At 53.3% G+C, this 17868-nt stretch overlaps 1 protein-coding gene across 5 annotated transcripts in view; it reads left to right on the top strand.

Annotated features, from left to right (window-relative positions):
- TTC23 (tetratricopeptide repeat domain 23) overlaps window positions 1-17868 on the top strand; it is a 46639-nt gene that overhangs the window by 25544 nt on the left and 3227 nt on the right. For 2 of the 5 annotated variants that reach the window (XM_053658889.1, XM_053658890.1), the window contains exons 7-9: window positions 1056-1161; window positions 7255-7382; window positions 8714-9218. In XM_053658889.1, coding sequence (XP_053514864.1) covers window positions 1056-1161; window positions 7255-7382; window positions 8714-9103 — 624 coding nt within the window. In that variant the 3' untranslated portion in view covers window positions 9104-9218. The other 3 variants (XM_037145940.2, XM_053658891.1, XM_053658894.1) reach the window with 3 other exon arrangements.

Genomic DNA, 17868 nt, shown 5'->3' with positions numbered 1-17868 from the left:
CACGCAGCCGTCCTGACGCGGCGGAAGAAGTCACCCGTTCACTCAGCAACCTCAGCTTTCTCCCCTGTAAAAAACAAGGGCAAGGAAAATTAAAGTGGAAAATGAAAAAGAACTGAAGCCTGCAGCTGAAATGTTAGTTGTCGGTGGGGTGTTTGGCTGACCCCCATCTAGTGTTTCCTTTAAACTCGTAGTGTAAACCCGCCAGTTAACCGCGAGCCCCCTACCCGCTCCCACGGGTCTGTTGAGCGACTTCGTGTTCTCTGTTCCCCCTGTGCTGCCCGCACTTCTGGCGCCCGCCTCTCCTGCAGTGGGCAGCCTGTGCGTATCTGTTCATCGGATGAATGTAAATGCGTAACTAATAACGCATTTTTAAAACTCCCCATGTTGACAGGCAGACTTCACCTTTTTTGTTTGTTTCTGTGTTTTATATCTTTTTACTTGAAGCAGCGTATTTGATTTGCAAGGGTTATCGTTATTTTATTACAATCACAGGATCATAGGGATGTATTTTTTTTTTTTTTAAGAATTTCAAAACAGACTTTATTTTCCAGGCACCGAGCTGGGCTCTGTGCTGGGCAGCTGTCTCTCACGGGCCAGTTTGCAGAGAAGGCAGGCAGCCGTGCTGGCTGGGCAAGGCCTGGGGAAGGGACCCAGCTTTCTGTGGGGAAGGCACCGGGGAGGGGTTGGTGCCCATGGCTGGGCTGACCAGTGGGCAGGGGCCTGGGCTTGCCTCCTTCCTCTGCACGGCGCTGGCCCTTTCTAATTGGTCGCCTTCCTCCTGAATCCCTCCCCCTCCTCCGCTGCCGGCGCTGCCCCCACAGGAGCACACGCTTCTAAATGGTTTACTTAGCGATGGGCCCTGCCCTGTGCTTCCTCCCTCTCTCCCACTGGACAATGCTTTTAAAGCCCATGTCACCCACGAGGGGACTGTGCTTCCGCATGAGTCACTTGCTAGAACGTTCCTTGGCATTCTGCTTCTCGCTGCAAGAACAGCGAGGCCCCTGAGGCTGCTGCCATGCAGGTAAACAGGTGTGTTTCTTCTTCCCGTGCGGCAGGCACATCTCATCGTCCTGAACGCGGAGCCGTCTGAAGAGGAGGCTGCGGTGTCCGCGCACTGGGTCGCCCGCGCTGCCGTGGCTTCTGGGAGGCCGGAGCACCACGGTGAGAGCCCACCTTCCTGGGCAGAGCTGGGACACAGGCCCTTGGAAAGCCCTTGTGGCTTTATCCAGCCATCCGTAGCGTGTCCCTCAGGTCTCTGTGCCCGCTCAGCCTTCCTCTGGTCTTTGACTTTCAAATACAGTCGATCTCCACCTAAACACAGCTTTTACAAGCCCCAGAGAACCCGTGCTGCACCCACAGGGACGTCTCCTCTTTCACCGGTGTCTGTTTTTAAAGGTGGCTCTGCAGCTGCTGTGGCGGCAGGTGTGGCCCACCGGAACCCGTGTCCAGTCCCTCACAGCGCTGAGCTCCCAGTTAGGACGGCCTGGCGCGGTTTCGGGACTCCCAAAGGAAGCTGCCTGTTGTGACTCACAGGGATTTTCTTAGCTGCACATAAAGGGCAGCGCGGCGAGCTTCGGGAATTCTTCACCCCCCCACCCTGGGACCAGGCCATACCACACGCCTCTGTTGATGGAGGACGCACGTTCCAGTGACTTGGTTTTTCGGTCAGAATATGCAGGAACAGAGTACAATGCACAAAGAGGACTTAGGGGTGTATTCCAAGATGTCAGATAAAGGGAATTGTAGAATAGGAAAATAAGGGCCAAGGAGCCAGCAAGCCCAACATCAGTTTCAGGATGGTCTGGGGCTGGGCTCGGAAAGCAGGAGTGGAGCTCAGATGAGGAGGAGGCTGGTGAGGGACGGGGACGGGGAGCAGAGGCCTCCGTGAGCCGCCTGCTCTGTGGGTCTGTGGGCCGGGCTGGGGCTCCGTCCGGGGCGGGGCTGGCACAGGGATTCGGGTTTACCTGTGTCTCCTGTCCTTGTTATAGATCCCTCCTTCTGGTCTCCTGGAGCTTAGAGCAGCTCTCAGGGCTAGAGAAGCCCGTCTGCAGATGGGAGAGAAGGCCAGAGGCCTTTCTGCTCCTCACACCTTAGGACGCACCTTACATAACAGTCTATTTCGGAGCCTCTTAAGGAGCCAACATTTTGAGCAGCTTAATGGTGCCTAAAATTCCTTTAATAGGGGGGAAAGCCTTCCACTCCACGGCTGCTACAAGGCATTTGAAATGCAAATGCACGTTTGATGGAAACCCCTGGAATAGCTGGAGTCACAAATCTAAATGTCTGTAGGAACCAGCTAAGCAGTGTGAGTGAAGCGGGTGGTTATTAGAAGCAGTAGCCCCAGCTGGTGTGGCTCGGTTGTTGAGTGCTGGCCTGTGAACCAGAGGGTCGCTGTTTTGATTCCCAGTCAGGGCACATGCCTGGGTTGCAGGCCAGGTCCCCAGTGGGGGGCACGCAAGAGGCAACCACGCACTGATGTTTCTTTCCCTCTCTTTCCTTCTCCCTTTCCCTCTCTAAAAAATATAGTAAATAAATACTCTTAAAAAATTAAGAAAAACAGAAGAAGCAATAGCAGCAGCAAGCATACTTCCACGTGGCAGGTACCTGTTGGCTATCCAGTGAGAGAGACGATAGGGAGTGGTGAGGGCTGTGGCAAACTGGAGAAACCTGTACCCTGTCCAAAGCGAGCAGCTGTTACTCAGCTCTAGCCCATCGCTGTCATGTGGACGACAGGCTCATTAGGTCTGCAGATCATCTGCTTTTTCAAGAGAAAGTGGAAATCTGGATTTCTTTGTGAAATCGGTTCATAATCGGTGGTAACTAACTGAGATACGTTCCGGGCTCGGAGTGAGACAGAACAAATGTGAGGGCTGGGCCTGTACCCACGGAGCCTGACGTGATGAGGGTGGTCAGATCCCGTGGGCTCCACCGGGTGCCAAGGAAACTCCTGTGTGTGGAATCTCAGCCCTGCTCTGGGCCTCACCTGCCTGTGCTGAGTACAGTTTTCTGTTTTGTTTTTAAAGAATAATTAATGAGAAAAAAAAATTCTCATCTGGGGAGTCTCCATGGCCGGGCTGCTGCATGCCCATGGAAGGTATTGCCCTCTGATTAAAAAAAAAAAAGTCACTGCTAAGAAGCCTGCGTGTTTCAGGCTTCTCACTGGAGCTGCTCCCTTTGCTGCGAGGCCCCCACCCCCACCCCGCATTCCTCACGCAGACAAAACTGCCCTAGAAGTCACGGAGGAGGCTGATTGCATAAGGACTCCTGATTCGGGCTCCGGGAATGTCCCTAACCTGGGCCAGGCCGGCCCCCCCGGAGCAGCCATAGACAAACTTGGTATCCACAGCCCGCCCAGCCCTGCTCAGTGCTCAGGGCACTGGCCGTGGGTTTACAACTCTTCTCGTAAAGGATATTATTGAGATGGACTGGGCTGGAGCCAAGCACATCTCAGTGTAAACCCTGGAGAGGCACAGTGTGCTGAGCCCAGGCGGCCTTGTTTGGAAGCAGCCCCATCCTCGGCCTGGGCCCCTGTGGCCTGGGAAGCTCCTCAGCATCCAGAGGCATCAAAATGGAACAGCCTGTGTCCCCTCCGAGCCTTGGGGGCACAGGGCGGGACCCCTGGGTGTATGGACCAGACTTGGGAGCGTGGGGTGCATTCTTGAGATGTAATTCCCTGTGCAGAAATACGCTCATCTCCCCACTGGCCCCCACCGGAACCAGCCCTCCCCTCATTTTGCACTGTAGACAGGAGCTATGTGTCTCACGCTAAACTCTGTATCTCCATTGAGCTCCTCTTTCTCACCTTACAGAGCCCTCCCTTTTCTTAACTCTTCCTCCTGGACCTGCCTTGTCAGCTTGCCCCACGCTGGGCCCTGCCCAGCCCACTCCCTGCTCACTGGGTGGCCGATGCCCCAGGAGTCCTGTCACCAGGGGTCCAGGGCGCCCGGAAGCCCCGGAGGACAGGAAGGTGTGACTGCAGGGGTGGGCAGCTCTTGGGGCCAGCAAAGAAGGGGGGTGTGGCCTCTTCTTCACCGTGAGTCTGTGCTGTTGGTCTCTCCTCCCAGACGGACATCCTGGGGCAGAGCCGAAACCCTGTCGGGCTCTGCTTGCATCTCTGTGTCAGAACCAGGTCTGTGGCTTCAGTCTTCCCCCGGGGAGGGGCCAAGGGCGTGCGCGCCCCGAAACCCCTGGGTGAGGCTCCAGTGTTTCAGTTTGGTGCTGGCTTGTGCGCTGTGTTCAGAACTGCTCAGAAAAGCCTGCTGTTTACACCCCTGACGTGGCTTCAAAGAGGGTTTTAGGGCGGCTTGTGGAAAACGGATATGCTTCCCCAAGATGAGGAACCGGGACAACAGGCTGCTGGACACCTGGCCACTCCCTGGGCGGCCCCAAGGGGTGGCGGGGTCTGGCCTGGCCCTGATCGCTTCCTGGTGGTGAGTGGGGTCGAGGCCAGAAGAAAGAGCCCTAGACTTCCCGGGACCACAGGGCTGCCCGTCCTGGCCTTTGTCCTCAGGCTGCCCCCACCCCAGCCCGGCGGGTTCCCTCAGGCCAGCCCCCAGCAGGCTGCACATGGGCTCAGTCCCTTCATGGGCTGGGTGGATGCCAAGTGAGGCTTTAAGACTTTCCATTTTCAAAGAATTCCCTGGGGTCCGTCATGCTTTCGCAGTTAGTGCAGAGTACACACTATTTCTCAACACTGTCACAAAAGATCGTTGTCACCCCGTCCACGCAGGCCTCTCTCTTAATGAAAGCGGTCCTCCCTGTTCCAGCGCTGGCCTGGGAGAGGCGGCTTCCAGCCAATGAGCCCAGTGTTCCTGGGATTTATTTTAATTAAAAGTGCCCTGACCCCCGGAGGGCCACGTCGACCCTGTATTCCCCTTGCTCTGTGAAGGGAGCATTTCTCGGGAGCTTGCAGGTGGAACTGAGTCCCCGGGGCCCTGAGGGGACCTTCGGCCACCCTGCCTACCAAGCCACACTTCCTCCTGCATTTCCGACCTTTCTGTTGCTGTGAAAATGGCAGATTCGAGGCCTTGCCCTGTGCCCCCAGGGCTCAGATGGATAAGCTCAGTCATGCAGCTCTGCTTTAGAAAATGACCTCACCCTCCGCCCAGGGCATCAGGTTGCAGAGGATTCTAGAAGAGGTTTTTAAAGATAGGGATGGCCTCGTGTGCAAGCACAAGGTGCAGGCTGGGGAGTGGCATCTCATGGGACCTCCTCTCCCTCTGGAAATCCTGCTGTCCCGTGTCCCAGATGGATGCACCCCCCCCCACTCCCAGGAGAACAAATTGCTTATCCTTAGCTGGGCCGATTTTCTGTCCCCTCCGAGGCCAGTCCTGTGGCTCAGAGTTCAGGAAGTTAACCTGGGGCTCTGGAGGGGTGAGAGAAGTCGATCAGGGTCTCGGTCAGGGGGGAGATGACAGCGGTTTCATGCTGGCGGACAGGGGAGGTGCCCACAGCGGGCGCCCCAGACCTTCCTCTGCTTCTGGGCTTTAGTTCTGAGGGACGAGGGTCCTGGTGTGTGCTCGAGCTGCCTGTGGTGACAGATGTCCGAGAACTACAACCCCCCCTTCCCCCGTCCGGTCCTGCCTCCCTCTGACCAGAGACCTTCCCGGGACAGAAATGGGAAAACCCTGGACCTTTAGAAATGCTGGGGACTCCAGTGTGGAGGACGGAAGCAGGCTGACCCCAGAGGGCAGATTCCCAGGCAGGGCCGGGAATTCCCTACCTCCCACCAGAACGCCTAGCTTCCTCTCACCTCAGTAGTCATGCTGCCTTCAGTTTAATAAATTCCTTTCTCCCTCCCCTCCCTTCCTTCCTCCCTGGCTGCCTTTCTTCCAGAGATCCATCTGTGCTGACAAGCACCCTCTCTGGGAAATGCGAATTGGTCTTCCTGAGTCAGAGGCTATAACCCATTTACACACTAGTCTGAATTAGGCAGAACAGCTTCCTTTCTCCCAGCATCCCCGTGAGATCAGCTCCACTGAGGGAAAGGAGCAGGCAGCAATCAGGTTTAGGGGACTCGCTTCAGTGGGGGTGCTTTTGGGGGGCAGCTGGTCAGCATGTGACCACTCGGGTGGGAGAAATTGACAAGGGGTGGAAAGGTGTCAAGAGCGGCTGTGTCCACCTGGGTCTGAGAGATCGCGCTCTTACCCAGAAAGGGGAGGGAAATGTACCCCATCCCTCTGGGCAGCCCGTCTCTGACCTCAACACCACTGCTTCTGCCAAAACCCAGGGTCCGAAAGTCAGTCCCCGCCCGTTCCACCCCTGCTCCTTCTTGCACCCTTCACGGCTGCAGGTATTTATAGAAAAGGCTCGCCTGTGGGGGGAAACGAGGCTGAGACTCGGAAAGATCCTTGCCAGGAGAGAAGGGCTTGGCTCCCTTATCTGGTTCACTTCCAATTAGACAGAAAACGAACATATGAAGAGTACTCCACTCCTGAATATCCGCATTAATTTCGAGACATGGAATGCGGATGTCTGTCACGGTTTGAGAGCCAACACAATAAATGCCACATCATGGTCACGTCAGCTGTCATCAGATTAATCGAAGTTAATGCTTAGTTTGAGCAGTAAATCTGGGACGTCATCCCCCATGAGTCAGCTGTGGGTAAAAGGGATGCAATACTTTTCTATTTTTTTAAGATTTCATTTATTTATCTCTAGAGAGGGGAAGGGAGGGAGAAAGAAAGAGAGAGAAACATCATTGTGTGGTTGCCTCTTGTGTGCCTCCTACTGGGGACGGGGCCTGCAACCCAGGCATGTGCCCTGACTGGGGACTGAACCAGTGACTCTTTGGTTCACAGGCTGGTGCTCAATCCACTGAGTCACACCAGCCAGGGCAGGATATTATTTTCCATGCAGTGGAATTTTCTCTTGTCAAGAGAAAATTTGGAGTGATGCTCTATAAACCCATCTGTTGGTCTGGCCGTGGACAGACCACCATTCAAAGAGAGGGGGTTCCTTAATGAGCCTGGAAACTTACCGACATCGTCAGTCCGGGGGGATAGTTTGCTTTCCTGCATCACTGAGAGAGCTGGGGTATGTGGAAAGCACACGGCCGTATCCTTCTGAGACCTAAATCTTTTCCGATGAAACAGGCAGCTTAATGGGAGAAAGACAGTTTCCTTAACTGGGTTCCTTTATTCAAATGCTTGTTATTTTCTAATAGTTCCGTGCCATGAAAGGCACATGTATTCCGTTCCCATTTCAAATTGGCCAGCAGTTTTCCCGGTTGTTGCTACGATGCTCTTTCTGCAGGTGTGGCGGAGAAGCACTTCCAGAAGAGCCTAGACAAGCTGAAGGGTGCCGAGGGGACGGCGAAAGCCAAGTTTCTCTCCATTCAAGATGAATATTGCCATTTTCTCCAAGTCAGTGGTCAAGATGAGGTGAGTCTGGACTGCAGCTGACTAGTTGTTTTTACATGCGCAGCCCAGTTGGTATCCAGAGGGCCACTCAACTCCTTCCTTCTGCAAGCATCCAGCAGGCATCTACTATGTGCACGGCACACAACTGGCCCCCGGGATGTGGGGAAATAAGGCCACGTGGCCACTGTCAGGCCCTTGCTCAGTTGTTTGCGAGAATGTAGTCACCCTGCCCACCCACAGAGGGATCCCAAGGCCCTGCTTATTGCAGCCCGGGGCTCTGGCTGGGAAACAGCTCATGCCCAGGTGTGTTACTTATGGAGCAGGACACAGGCTGGAGCGTGGCCCTCCCTACCCCTGTGCCCACCAAACGTGGCAACTTTGCTGGTTCTCACCCTTGGTGCAGCACCCTACTCTTCTTTCACCCTCTCCCCATTGACCCGCTCACTGTGGGTTCCGGCTGCCATGGCCCGAGGAGGGCTGGACCATCAACCCCCCAGCCTGCACCTGGGCTAGATCCCTGCGCCAACAGGGAGGTGATCTTGTGGGAGGAAAATGTGGCATAAGGTAAAATTTAAGTGAGGGTCCCTCTTGGGTTTGTCTTCTAGTTATGCCTCTTGCCTGCTCCAGAACCTTCTCTGAGCCCCTCGGCCTGGCCCGGAGGCCCTCCTACCAGGCCAGCCTGTGACTCCGCCTCATCTCTCCTGGCTCCTCTTCCTACTTTCTCAGCTTCAGCCAGATAGGTCCGCTCACTGGCCTTGAACCCGCCACGGGCTCCTCCCATCACACACCCACCCTTGTTTCCCACGCCCGCTTTGTACTCCCCTCTCCATTCACCCTTCCCAACTCCTCAAGGCTGACTCAGTCGGTCCTCGCAGCCCCTGTGGCATCTCTGCTACTGCCACCGCAACTTGCCACTCAGGTTCCCCCGGTCAGGCCGACGATGGCACGGAAAACTTCATGTAGGAAATACAGTCGGGCTGTGCCCTCCTGCATCCTGGCAGCCACTTCCCAGCCCTGCACCGCACTAAGTCCTTGCTCACAGATGTCCCTGCCTGTGACAGGCTTTGGCATCAGCCAAGTCCCCCCATGCACTGAGGTGGGTCACACGTTCCTGATTGACGCAGTGTCCCTGTCCCTTCCGGGGGACCCTCTTTCCACCTGTGAAATTTTTCTGCCCCATCGGCGCCTTTGCTGTGGTTCCCCAAACACCTTGTCATATTACTGCCAACACAGGAGTGAGGCCCTGTGAGCTTCTTCTGTCTGGAAAGGCTTTCAGGACGCGTTCAAGCTGGCGTGGCCCTGCCCCTGCCCCTGCTCGCGCTCGCCCTGAAACTCAGTGTCCCGTTCCGCAGCTGCCATCTCGCCTTGCGGCCGATCCTAGAAGAACTTCAGGAGGAATGTGGGATGTCCACAGAGAGAGTTTTCCCTCTGTGTTTTCGTGTCTGACCAAAGGCATTACTATTGAAAGATACTGGTTTCTGACCAACTCATGTTTTTTGTTCCCTGTTGGTATAAATAAATCAGAAAGCCCAAACAAAATGTCAACTATATTTAATTCTTTAGCATGTTGGAATGTTTGCTTTCGGTCTCATACACGGTGGCTTATGAGAAATAAAAAGCCCTGCAGTGTGTTTGGGGCGTTCTGTAAACGAGAAGGTCACCAGGAAATGGTAGTTCTCACCAAGGCGAGGATGTCGCGGTGCCCAGAGGCAGGACACCCCGCCTGCCACCAGAAAGGATGAAAGTCCCTGGCCAACTCAGATCCTGTCTGTGCCACCAACGAGCTGCCCGACTGTGGGCTAGTTTCTCCGCAGTGCTGTGCCTCAGTTTCCTCCTCTGTCAAATGAGGGTCGCAACTGTCCTGCCTGGAGGAGGCCGTGAGAATTAAGTGAGGCCACACGTGTCAGCTCTTTAGCACAGCTCTTGTCACCCAAAGGACACATCCACGCAGCTTTTTCTTCTTGCTATTCAGCTAAGATGGGTTCTTCCCATCCCCGGAGTGGCTCTTCCCCATGTGTCTTTATGCGTTCTCTCTTCCTACCTCCCCCCTCCCCCCACTCCCTGGGGATCACCCCCGCCTCCCATTTAACCACAGGAAAGGAGGCTCAGCTCATGAGACAGTCAACCCAAACCCACTGTCCTCAGAAGGGAAAATGCCCGTGAGCCACGTCACTTTCTTGAGAGGACTTGACCTTCATCAGCCTTGGACCTTCTGTCACCAGAGAGCTTTCTGTTCCTGTCGCAGAGAGCAACCTCGATCCTGAGAGAGTCCCTGGAGGCCAAAGTCGGGGTGTTCGGCGAGCTCAGTCTCGAGGTGGCAGAGACGTACCGGCTCCTGGGCGAGGCCGACCTGGCACAGGGGAACCTCGGCGGGGCCCACAGGAAACTGAGCAAGGTAAGGCTGGAGCGGCACCACTGCGGAGGAAAGGCCTCTCTCCCTCCGTCCCGCGGGTCGCCTTCCTCCCTCCTTTGTGCTCTTTATAAGTGGAGCATTTTAAGCCCTGGCCGGAGGGCTCAGTGGTTTGGAGCATCATCCTGTACACCAAAAGGTTGTGGGTTTGATTCCCAGTCAGGGCACGTACCTTGGTTATGGGTTCAATCCCCTGTCAGGGTACATGTGGGAGGCAGCCAATCGATGTTTCTCTCTCTGTCTCCCTTCCCCTCTCTCTAAAATTAGTGAACGTATCCTTGGGTGAGGATTGAAAAAATAAATAAAATCAATGGTCCTTAATAAAGAGTTTATTTACATAAGATGACTTCACTTTCGTAGTTGATTTAAACTAACACTTTTTTTGGTAAAAGCATTAGTAATCCTCTTATACACATATATTTTGAAATGAATTATCAATTATTTTTTGCCATGCAAATATATTTTTAATTTTCATGTAGTGTTATTTATCCATCTTTTTAATTATTCTCTTGATATACCCTTATACAGCACTGATATATTTATTTCTGTTTTAATTTGGAGTTTATATGTGTGGTCGTTGTGAGGTATGGATCTAACATTATCTTTTTTTTTTTTTAATGGCCACCCAGTTGGGAGATAACACCTTTATCATATACTGCATTTCTATGTGTCCTTGAGTCCATTTCTGCTTTCTCTTCCATTCCACTGTTCTCTGTTTTTTCAAATGCCTGTTCCTCGTTGTTTTCAGTGTAGAGATTTCAGGGTTCAATCTGATAGGACTAGACACAGCTCTTGGGTTTTCTCCTCCTAGAATATCAGGCTTTGTAGGTATTCGAGCATGTTTCTCTTCCACCTGAATTTTAGTGTCCCCTCGTCCGACTGCATAAAAAGTTCGGTGGTGTTTTTAGGAGGTCTGTGTTATTTATAAATGAACTTCAGGAGAACGGACGTCTTTATCACATGGCGAGTCATTTTACTCAGGAACAGGAATTTCTTTCTACTCGTTGGTGTTTACTTTTGTATCAGTTAGGCACATTTTAAAGTGTACATTTTATAAGTTTTGCACATTTCTTGTTAGGTTGATTTCTAGGCATTTCATCTTCTTTAGTATTATTGTACATGGAGTTTTATCCACTATTATAACTTTTATCTGGTTATTTTATTGTGTGTGAAGACTTTGGTTTCTCTATATTAATTTTGTATTCTGCAAGCTTACTTATTTCTTTTCTTGCCTGAATTGATTTGAGAATTGATTCATTCAGGTTCACCAGGCATTCTATTGTATCATCTGCAAATAGTTTTACTTCTTGTTTTTCAACTGTTATGACTCTGATTGATTTTTCTTGCCTAATTGCACTGGCTCATACCGCCAGTACAATAATAAATAGTAGTGGAGATAGTGGGCATCATTGTCTTGTTCCTGGTCTTAATGGAAATATCTCCTTGGATTCTTCATTTAGTAGATGCTGGCTTTAGGACTAAGGTTTATATATTTTATCATGTTAAGGAAGCAACCATTCTATTCTCACAAGTTTTTTTTTTTTTTTAATTAGAAATGTGTTGGATTTTATTAAATGTTTTTCAGGCATTGGTGAAGGTAATCCAATCATTCTTCTTAGATCACTTAATATAGTGCATTTTATTGTGGTCTGAAATCAACCTCACATTCCTGGAATAGATGCCCTTGGTCTTCTTATTGAATTATTTTCTTAATATGAGGTTGATTATGTTTTGAATATTTATTTTAAAATCTTCAAACCCATATTTATATTTGTTTATCAATATTTGCTTCACAAAGGTAATTTGGAAGTTCACCTTTAATTCCTGTGTGCTGAAGGAATTCGTGCAGCGTTAAAACTTTCTAGTCTTTATAGGTTTGTACTTCCTGTGAAACTCTTTAGGGCTAGTACTTCTTTTATGGGGAACTTGACTGACAATTTTCTCTATTCTGCAGAAAGATTGGTTTGTTGATGCTTTTTATCTCTAGTGGGGTCATTTTGGTGACCTGTCTTTTTCCAGGTAACTTTTCATTTACATATTCAGATTGATTGGCATAGAGATTTGCAAAACATTCTCATGACTTTTTATAATGGTTGTTTTCCCCTTATTATACCTTAGTTTATATTTGGATTTCTCGCACTGTTCGCTGGGTGGGGGCACAGGGGTTCAGGGAAGGTATTTAATGCACAGCCCTGGAAAGAGTATGGCCTGGGAGAGGCAGGAGTTCCCAGGCTGGGACGGGTGGCGGGGAGTGGCGGTGGGGCAGGGGGGGGCTGGAGAGTGAAACCCTTTTAAGAAGCTGTCAGGGAGCCAGGCTCTGCAGCCAAGCGTGCAGGTTAAGGGGCTGAGACTCGACCCTGCAGGCAGTGGTCCCCAATGGCAGCCTCAGCAGGCCAAGGCCTATTTTCATATGGCCCACGAGTTTACAGTGCTTCTTACGGGTGATCACACAGTCTGCAGTCCTACAGATGGTATACACTGAGCTGATGATGGGGAACGCTGACTCTGAACCCCAACGGAAGTGTTATTCCCTCCCCCCAAAAATCCATTCTCCTTAGAACCAGATTATGAAAGACGTTGCTCATTATTATATTCTGAATTTCACCGATAAACTTTGTGGAACATTTTGTTTCTCATTACCTAAGTACCCACATAGGAACCTTGATTTTGGTCTGTTGGCACATGGTGCCTGCATAGCAGGCCTATAGTTTTTTTAATCCCTCTGAGGGTGGTGTTGAAAATGTGCTGGAGTGGCCCAAGAACTGGACCAAGAGGCCTCAGTTTTCTCATCTGTAAAATGGAGACAACACGCACCCTCTGGCAGTCCTGCGGGTGTTCTGCGGTGGGACAAGGCGCTCGCGTGGGGCTGCTTAGATCAGCGCCAGGCCCTGCCAGGCACAGAGGGCAGGTGGACACAGGAGGGAGGAGAGGACAGAGCTTTCCCGGCCCGTGGGCCTCTCCACTTTCCTTCCCCTTGCTCGTTCCTCCCCCGAGGTGTGGGGGTGAAACAGGGAGAAGCTCTTCTGAAGGTCCAGCCTAGCCACGCAAGGCCAGGCAGGAAAGGGGCCCCGGGAAACGGGGGGAGGCAGCAGATGGCAGGAGACACACAAGAAACGTGAGCAGGGCCACCCAGACCTTCAGTGGGCCCTGCTGGCTCTGGCCAGGCCGGGCAGGTTCCTCGACCAACCATGTGCTTAGGGCCAGGCTCGCTGCTGCCAAGGGCAGCTTATACATCCCTCTCGATCCCCACAGTAGTCCGGCAGGCCAGACCTTACTAGCTTCGTTTTACTGGCAAGGGGCCTCTAGGAGTTAAGCAAGGAAATTGTCTATGGGCTGATTACTCCAAAAAAATAAAAAAGCCCACCTTTTTCCTTTATACCAGTAGTTCAAGAAGCCTGGGTCTTAAACCCCCTGCTTCAGGGTCTCCTTCTGAAGCAGAGCCTGGGGCCCGGGGCCAGGGCCCAGGAGTCTGCATTGTGCTCCTGGGGGAAGCTTAAGAGTCACCGTGCTGGCCCGTGCCCACCCTCAGGGCTGAAAATCAGCTCTGTTTCAAGAGACTCAGGTTTCATCACCTCTAAAAACCTCAGTGGAAGCTGGTAGCATTTCCCCCCTTTAATCTGGCCTCATTACCCATTAGTCTGAAAATAATGACTTTGGCATTTTAAAGCTCTCTGGCCTTGTGCCAGAATCCGAGAGAAAGGGTTGAACTTGTGTCCCCGTGGGTGGCGTGCACTGCGGTACACGCAGACCTCGTTTCCAGTCCTCCACGGGTGCCCATAGGAGGCAGGGCTGGCCGCTCCCTGGACACCGGGGCGCACATGGGCCAGAAGCAGGCCTTTCCCGTCGGCTGCGGAACTGGACATTCTTAAATGCCATATTTAGCCGTGAGCTCCATGGAGCCGGCCGCTGCTTTGGCAAGCTCCCGGCCCAGTCTTCCTCTTGTTTTGATCACAGCAGCTTCAGCCCCCAACTCTTTCAGCTCCAGCTTAGGAACCACCCACCGAGCGCAGGCCTTTCCAGGTGTGTGTGGCCTGTTGTGCCACAGGGCGGGGGCCTGGTCCCCGGGCAGGAAAATCAGGAAGGCCTGAGACGCAAAGCAGACAGCGGGATTGAATTACTGAGAGGAAAACCGAGTTATTGATCTGCCTTCTGGAGGCGTGTGCCAGGGGCAGGAGCAGGGACGTGGAGAATTCCGTGCTCTCCAGATGGAAATTTCCACAGCAGAAGTCCACATGCTTTGGCAACAGAGAGACCCGGTTTGATTCTGGGGTGGGCGTCCCGGCCAGCATGTCCATCCAGGTGAAGGGCTGCAAAAGAGAATCCCTGAAGGCCATCTGCTCGGTCAGCGGCCTCTCAGAACGGGTCCTGGCCCCAGTGACCTGTGAGGTCAGGCCCGAGTCCCCTCTTAGCCTGGCCTGCCTGTTAAGGGCCGTCATCCCCGGGGTTCTGTCCGCTTCCTGACTACTTTACAGCTGTGAGCACTTCCGTGAAAGAATTCACAGAATTTTTTGCGACCCCTTTCTCCAAGACATCCAAAGCCCCCTATAAAGCATCCTTTGAAGAAGGGAGGTGGAAAGTGGTTTTTATTCATAGATTACAGGTGACAAAGCCATCCCCGGAAGCTTCTTATATGTCTGTCACATGTTAAGACAGGATCCTCGAAAACACATCAGTTTGCCAAATGCCAGCCTTTCCTCCAAGCCCTCCGACAGGCCTCTGTGTGTGTCGCGCACAGCGCGTGCCCTGCCGTTCCATCGGCGGCCACATCACTTGTCCCTTCCCTTGGGGGGATGTGGTGTTTTCCTCGGGGCCTGGATACGGGGGTCTAGGCGGGTTTGGGGTCCCCACAGAGCCCCGTGTCGGCCCCCAGGTTTCCATGTGGAGTCTCATTTGTCCTTGACCCTGCTTTACCCGGTCCTTGTGGTTTAACCCCGTTCTCGAGTTGAGAAACGTGTGTCCGCTCTCGTTAGCAGAGCTTTGTCGGTCAGTTGTTGTGTGAGCATGGGAGCTGAGGGTAAAGGGATCAAGGTCACCGCCATTTGTAACCTCCGGTGGGGAGCCAGGGATCGTCCCTTGCGTGCCACAGGCGGGGTGGAAATGAGAATTCCGGGGCCCTGGGCCACAGCCTGCCAGGAAGGGTTGATCTCCTGGGGCTCTGCAGGTAGGTATACAGCCCAGGCCCTGCACCTTCCACCTTTGCTGCCCCCTAGAGAGCACAGACGGGCAGTGCACACAGACCACCCGTCCACAGGGCCCTGCATCACGGCTCTTCCTGTGGCAAGGCCTGACTAGTTTCCACATTAGCACGGAGGTCCGGAGCAGGCAGAACCCTGGGCTGGGACCGGGACAGCCCGTCCTGGCCCAAGGCTGGAGATCCATCAGCGCCTCCCTGCAGGCAGGAGAACCGTGAGTTTATGGAAGGGTGGCCAGGGGTGGGGGCAAAGGCAGAACTCAGCCACATAAATTCAGGGTGACCTTAAACAAGCCGACGGTGGGTATGGACTGCACCGACTCTGGAAGGGCCGAGCGCCGTGGCCAGGCTCCAGGTAACCAGGGCAATGTGCCAGAAAAAGGCAGCTCGGAGGCTTAGCCATAAGCGGCTCTGACCTGCGTCTCTCCCTCTGTCTGCCTCAGACACAAGCAGATCCAGCTTTGAAACCCGGGGCAGGCTGCACACTTTCAGGCACAGCCTTCACTTCTGTGTGGGCCCGCGGCTGGACTCCTGTCCGCAGCGAGCCCTGCTGACAGGTGTGCTCTCAGAACGTGTGTCGCAGCTCCTCTGGAGAAAGATGGCCGTGGCTTGCTCCAAGAGAGTGGCCAGGGCATGGAGCCAAGTTGTGTGGGAGTCGGGGGATGTAAATAAGGATAGCAAGCCCTCGGCCCTTGGCAACCCGGAGGTGAGGAGTGAGGGAGCGGCGCTGTGTAGACACTCAGCGAGGGGCAGTGCCTGGGCCGCCCACCCCGTCCTGCTCACCCCCCATGTCCCCTCCTAGTCCCGTGTCCCCCTCTGTTTGCACTGCAACACTGTTAATCTCATGGGAGCCTTCCAGCCGTCCTGAGTAGCAGGGCTCAGGGCTCCCAGTGAGCAGCCCTCCCAGTAAGGGAGCTACAGGGGTGTGTGCGTGTGGGGGAGAGAGAGATGCAAGCTGAGCCTCTGCCCGGGACCCCAGCACCACCACCACCTCCCCCAATGCCCCATCCTGGGGGTCTCAACCCGAGCGCCAGCCATCACTGACCCAGGTACCCTGTGCCCGAGGCCCACACCTGCCCGTGCTCTGCCCCGTCACCGACGCAGGCACGGGGCTGGCGTGTCGCAGGGGCTGATGAGCGTCCGCTGCAGGTGTGTGTACGCACGGCAGAGATGCAGCTGCAGCCGGGAGGAGGCTGGGCCTGCGGGCTTGGGAACCGCCAGCGCCCCCACCCGTGACCCTGTCTCCACAGGAAAATGCTCTCCCACAAATCGTGCTGTGGCTTGTCCTTTTGATCCCCCGGGTCCATTACTAAAGGAATCATTTCTTCTGCCTTGTAAGATTAGTATTACATCAAAGCATGTTTGTGTTTTTCTAGACATTTCGCACTGGCACAGATGTGGGGTTCTGGTGTCTCTTTTCCTTAACAGGAGCCTTGAGTCTGAATGGAAACGGAAGCCTGATTCCTGAGTTTCTGGGTAATTTCTCCTCCTTGGATGTAGGCTCGCATCAAGAACAGTGATTAGTTCTTTTTTTTTTTTTTAATGTACCTTTCCCTGGCTTTGCTTTTTGTTTCATATAAAGATGAAATACATATAATCGCACAAGCTTGGCAGAGACTGAGAAGATTGTGCCTTGCCCGACTTCCCGTGATTGAGTCCGGCGGCCTCACCTCTGAGAGAGGGCTCTTCAGCCGCAGCCCCGGCTGAACTCCCTCTGTTAACGAAGAGGACGTGTTCCCTCTGCTCTCATTGGGTGAAATTCCCCCAGAGAAATTAGGATGTGATTCCAGGACTCGAGGCCGGAGTGGGCTGAGGGAGGATGGGAGGGCTGAGACACCCGCAGTCCCTGTCTGCATCTGCGGGGGCACTGCCGGGAACGTGACCACTGATTGTCAGAGATCCACCCCTCCCCCCCAAAAAAAACAACCCAGAAAATAAGCTTTTTTGTGAGTTGGGGTGTTTAACTATTGAAGGGTTCTTTAAAAGGTTTTATTTACTTATTTTTAGAGAGCAGGGAAGGCGGAAAGAGAGGGAGAGAAACATCAATGTGTGGTTGCCTCTTGAGCACCCCCTACTGGGGACCTGGCCCGCAACCCAGGCTTGTGCCCTGGCTGGGATTCGAACTGGTGACCCTTTGGTTCGCAGGCTGGTGCTCAATCCCCTGAGCCACACCAGCCAGGCCTAACTATTGTGGTTTTCTAAAGCCAGAGTAAATTGAGTCAGCTGACCTTCGCCCCACAGCTGCCACTGAGCGACCCCTCTGTCACTGGGACGGGTGTGAGTTCTGGGACACAGAGGTCAGCCACCACTTGAATGGCAGCGACCGGGTGGCCGCTTCTCAGCTTCCTGGGCTCTGGGGCTCCTTAGAAACCTGGCTTTCCAAACTAAAGTCTGCATCGCACTCTTAAGATTGTGTCTTAGCTACGCTGGCCCCTGAGAGAGGGCAGCGTGTGGGGAGCAGTGCTCTTCATACTGGCAAGCTTGCCCGGTTATGATGGTGGCGCTTAGTCACCGTGGTGAGCTGCCTCGTGCCAGAGGCTTCCACGGCTGACGTGTGTGTCCCGGAAGCCCTGCAGTCCCACTGTGCCATATAAGAATTCCTCAGTTGACCCATCTGTTCAATTATTGAATCATTCATTCATTCAGCAAATATTGCATCTACTTACGTGCTGGGGACTGTGTGAGCCCCTGGGACAAAGGCGAGCAAGACAGACGTGGCCCCTGTTTAGGGACAGCCTGCAAGCTAGTATTGCCTTTCATTTTCTTGTAAAAAGCTCCCTCCTTGGTAATGAAAGAATCATAAGAACATAAATGACTTCTCCCAACCCCTACAAATCAAATCAAAGAGAATTATGAGGCAGACCAAAAAAAAACCAAAAACCCCAAACCACTTGAATTATCTTCTG

Source organism: Artibeus jamaicensis, unplaced genomic scaffold (genome assembly GCF_021234435.1).
Source record: "Artibeus jamaicensis isolate MK-2021 breed Jamaican fruit bat unplaced genomic scaffold, CSHL_Jam_final scaffold_612, whole genome shotgun sequence".
Taxonomy (NCBI): Eukaryota; Metazoa; Chordata; class Mammalia; order Chiroptera; family Phyllostomidae; genus Artibeus; species Artibeus jamaicensis.
Note: the sequence above shows the minus strand (reverse complement) of the source record. Positions and strands in the feature narration are given on the sequence as shown.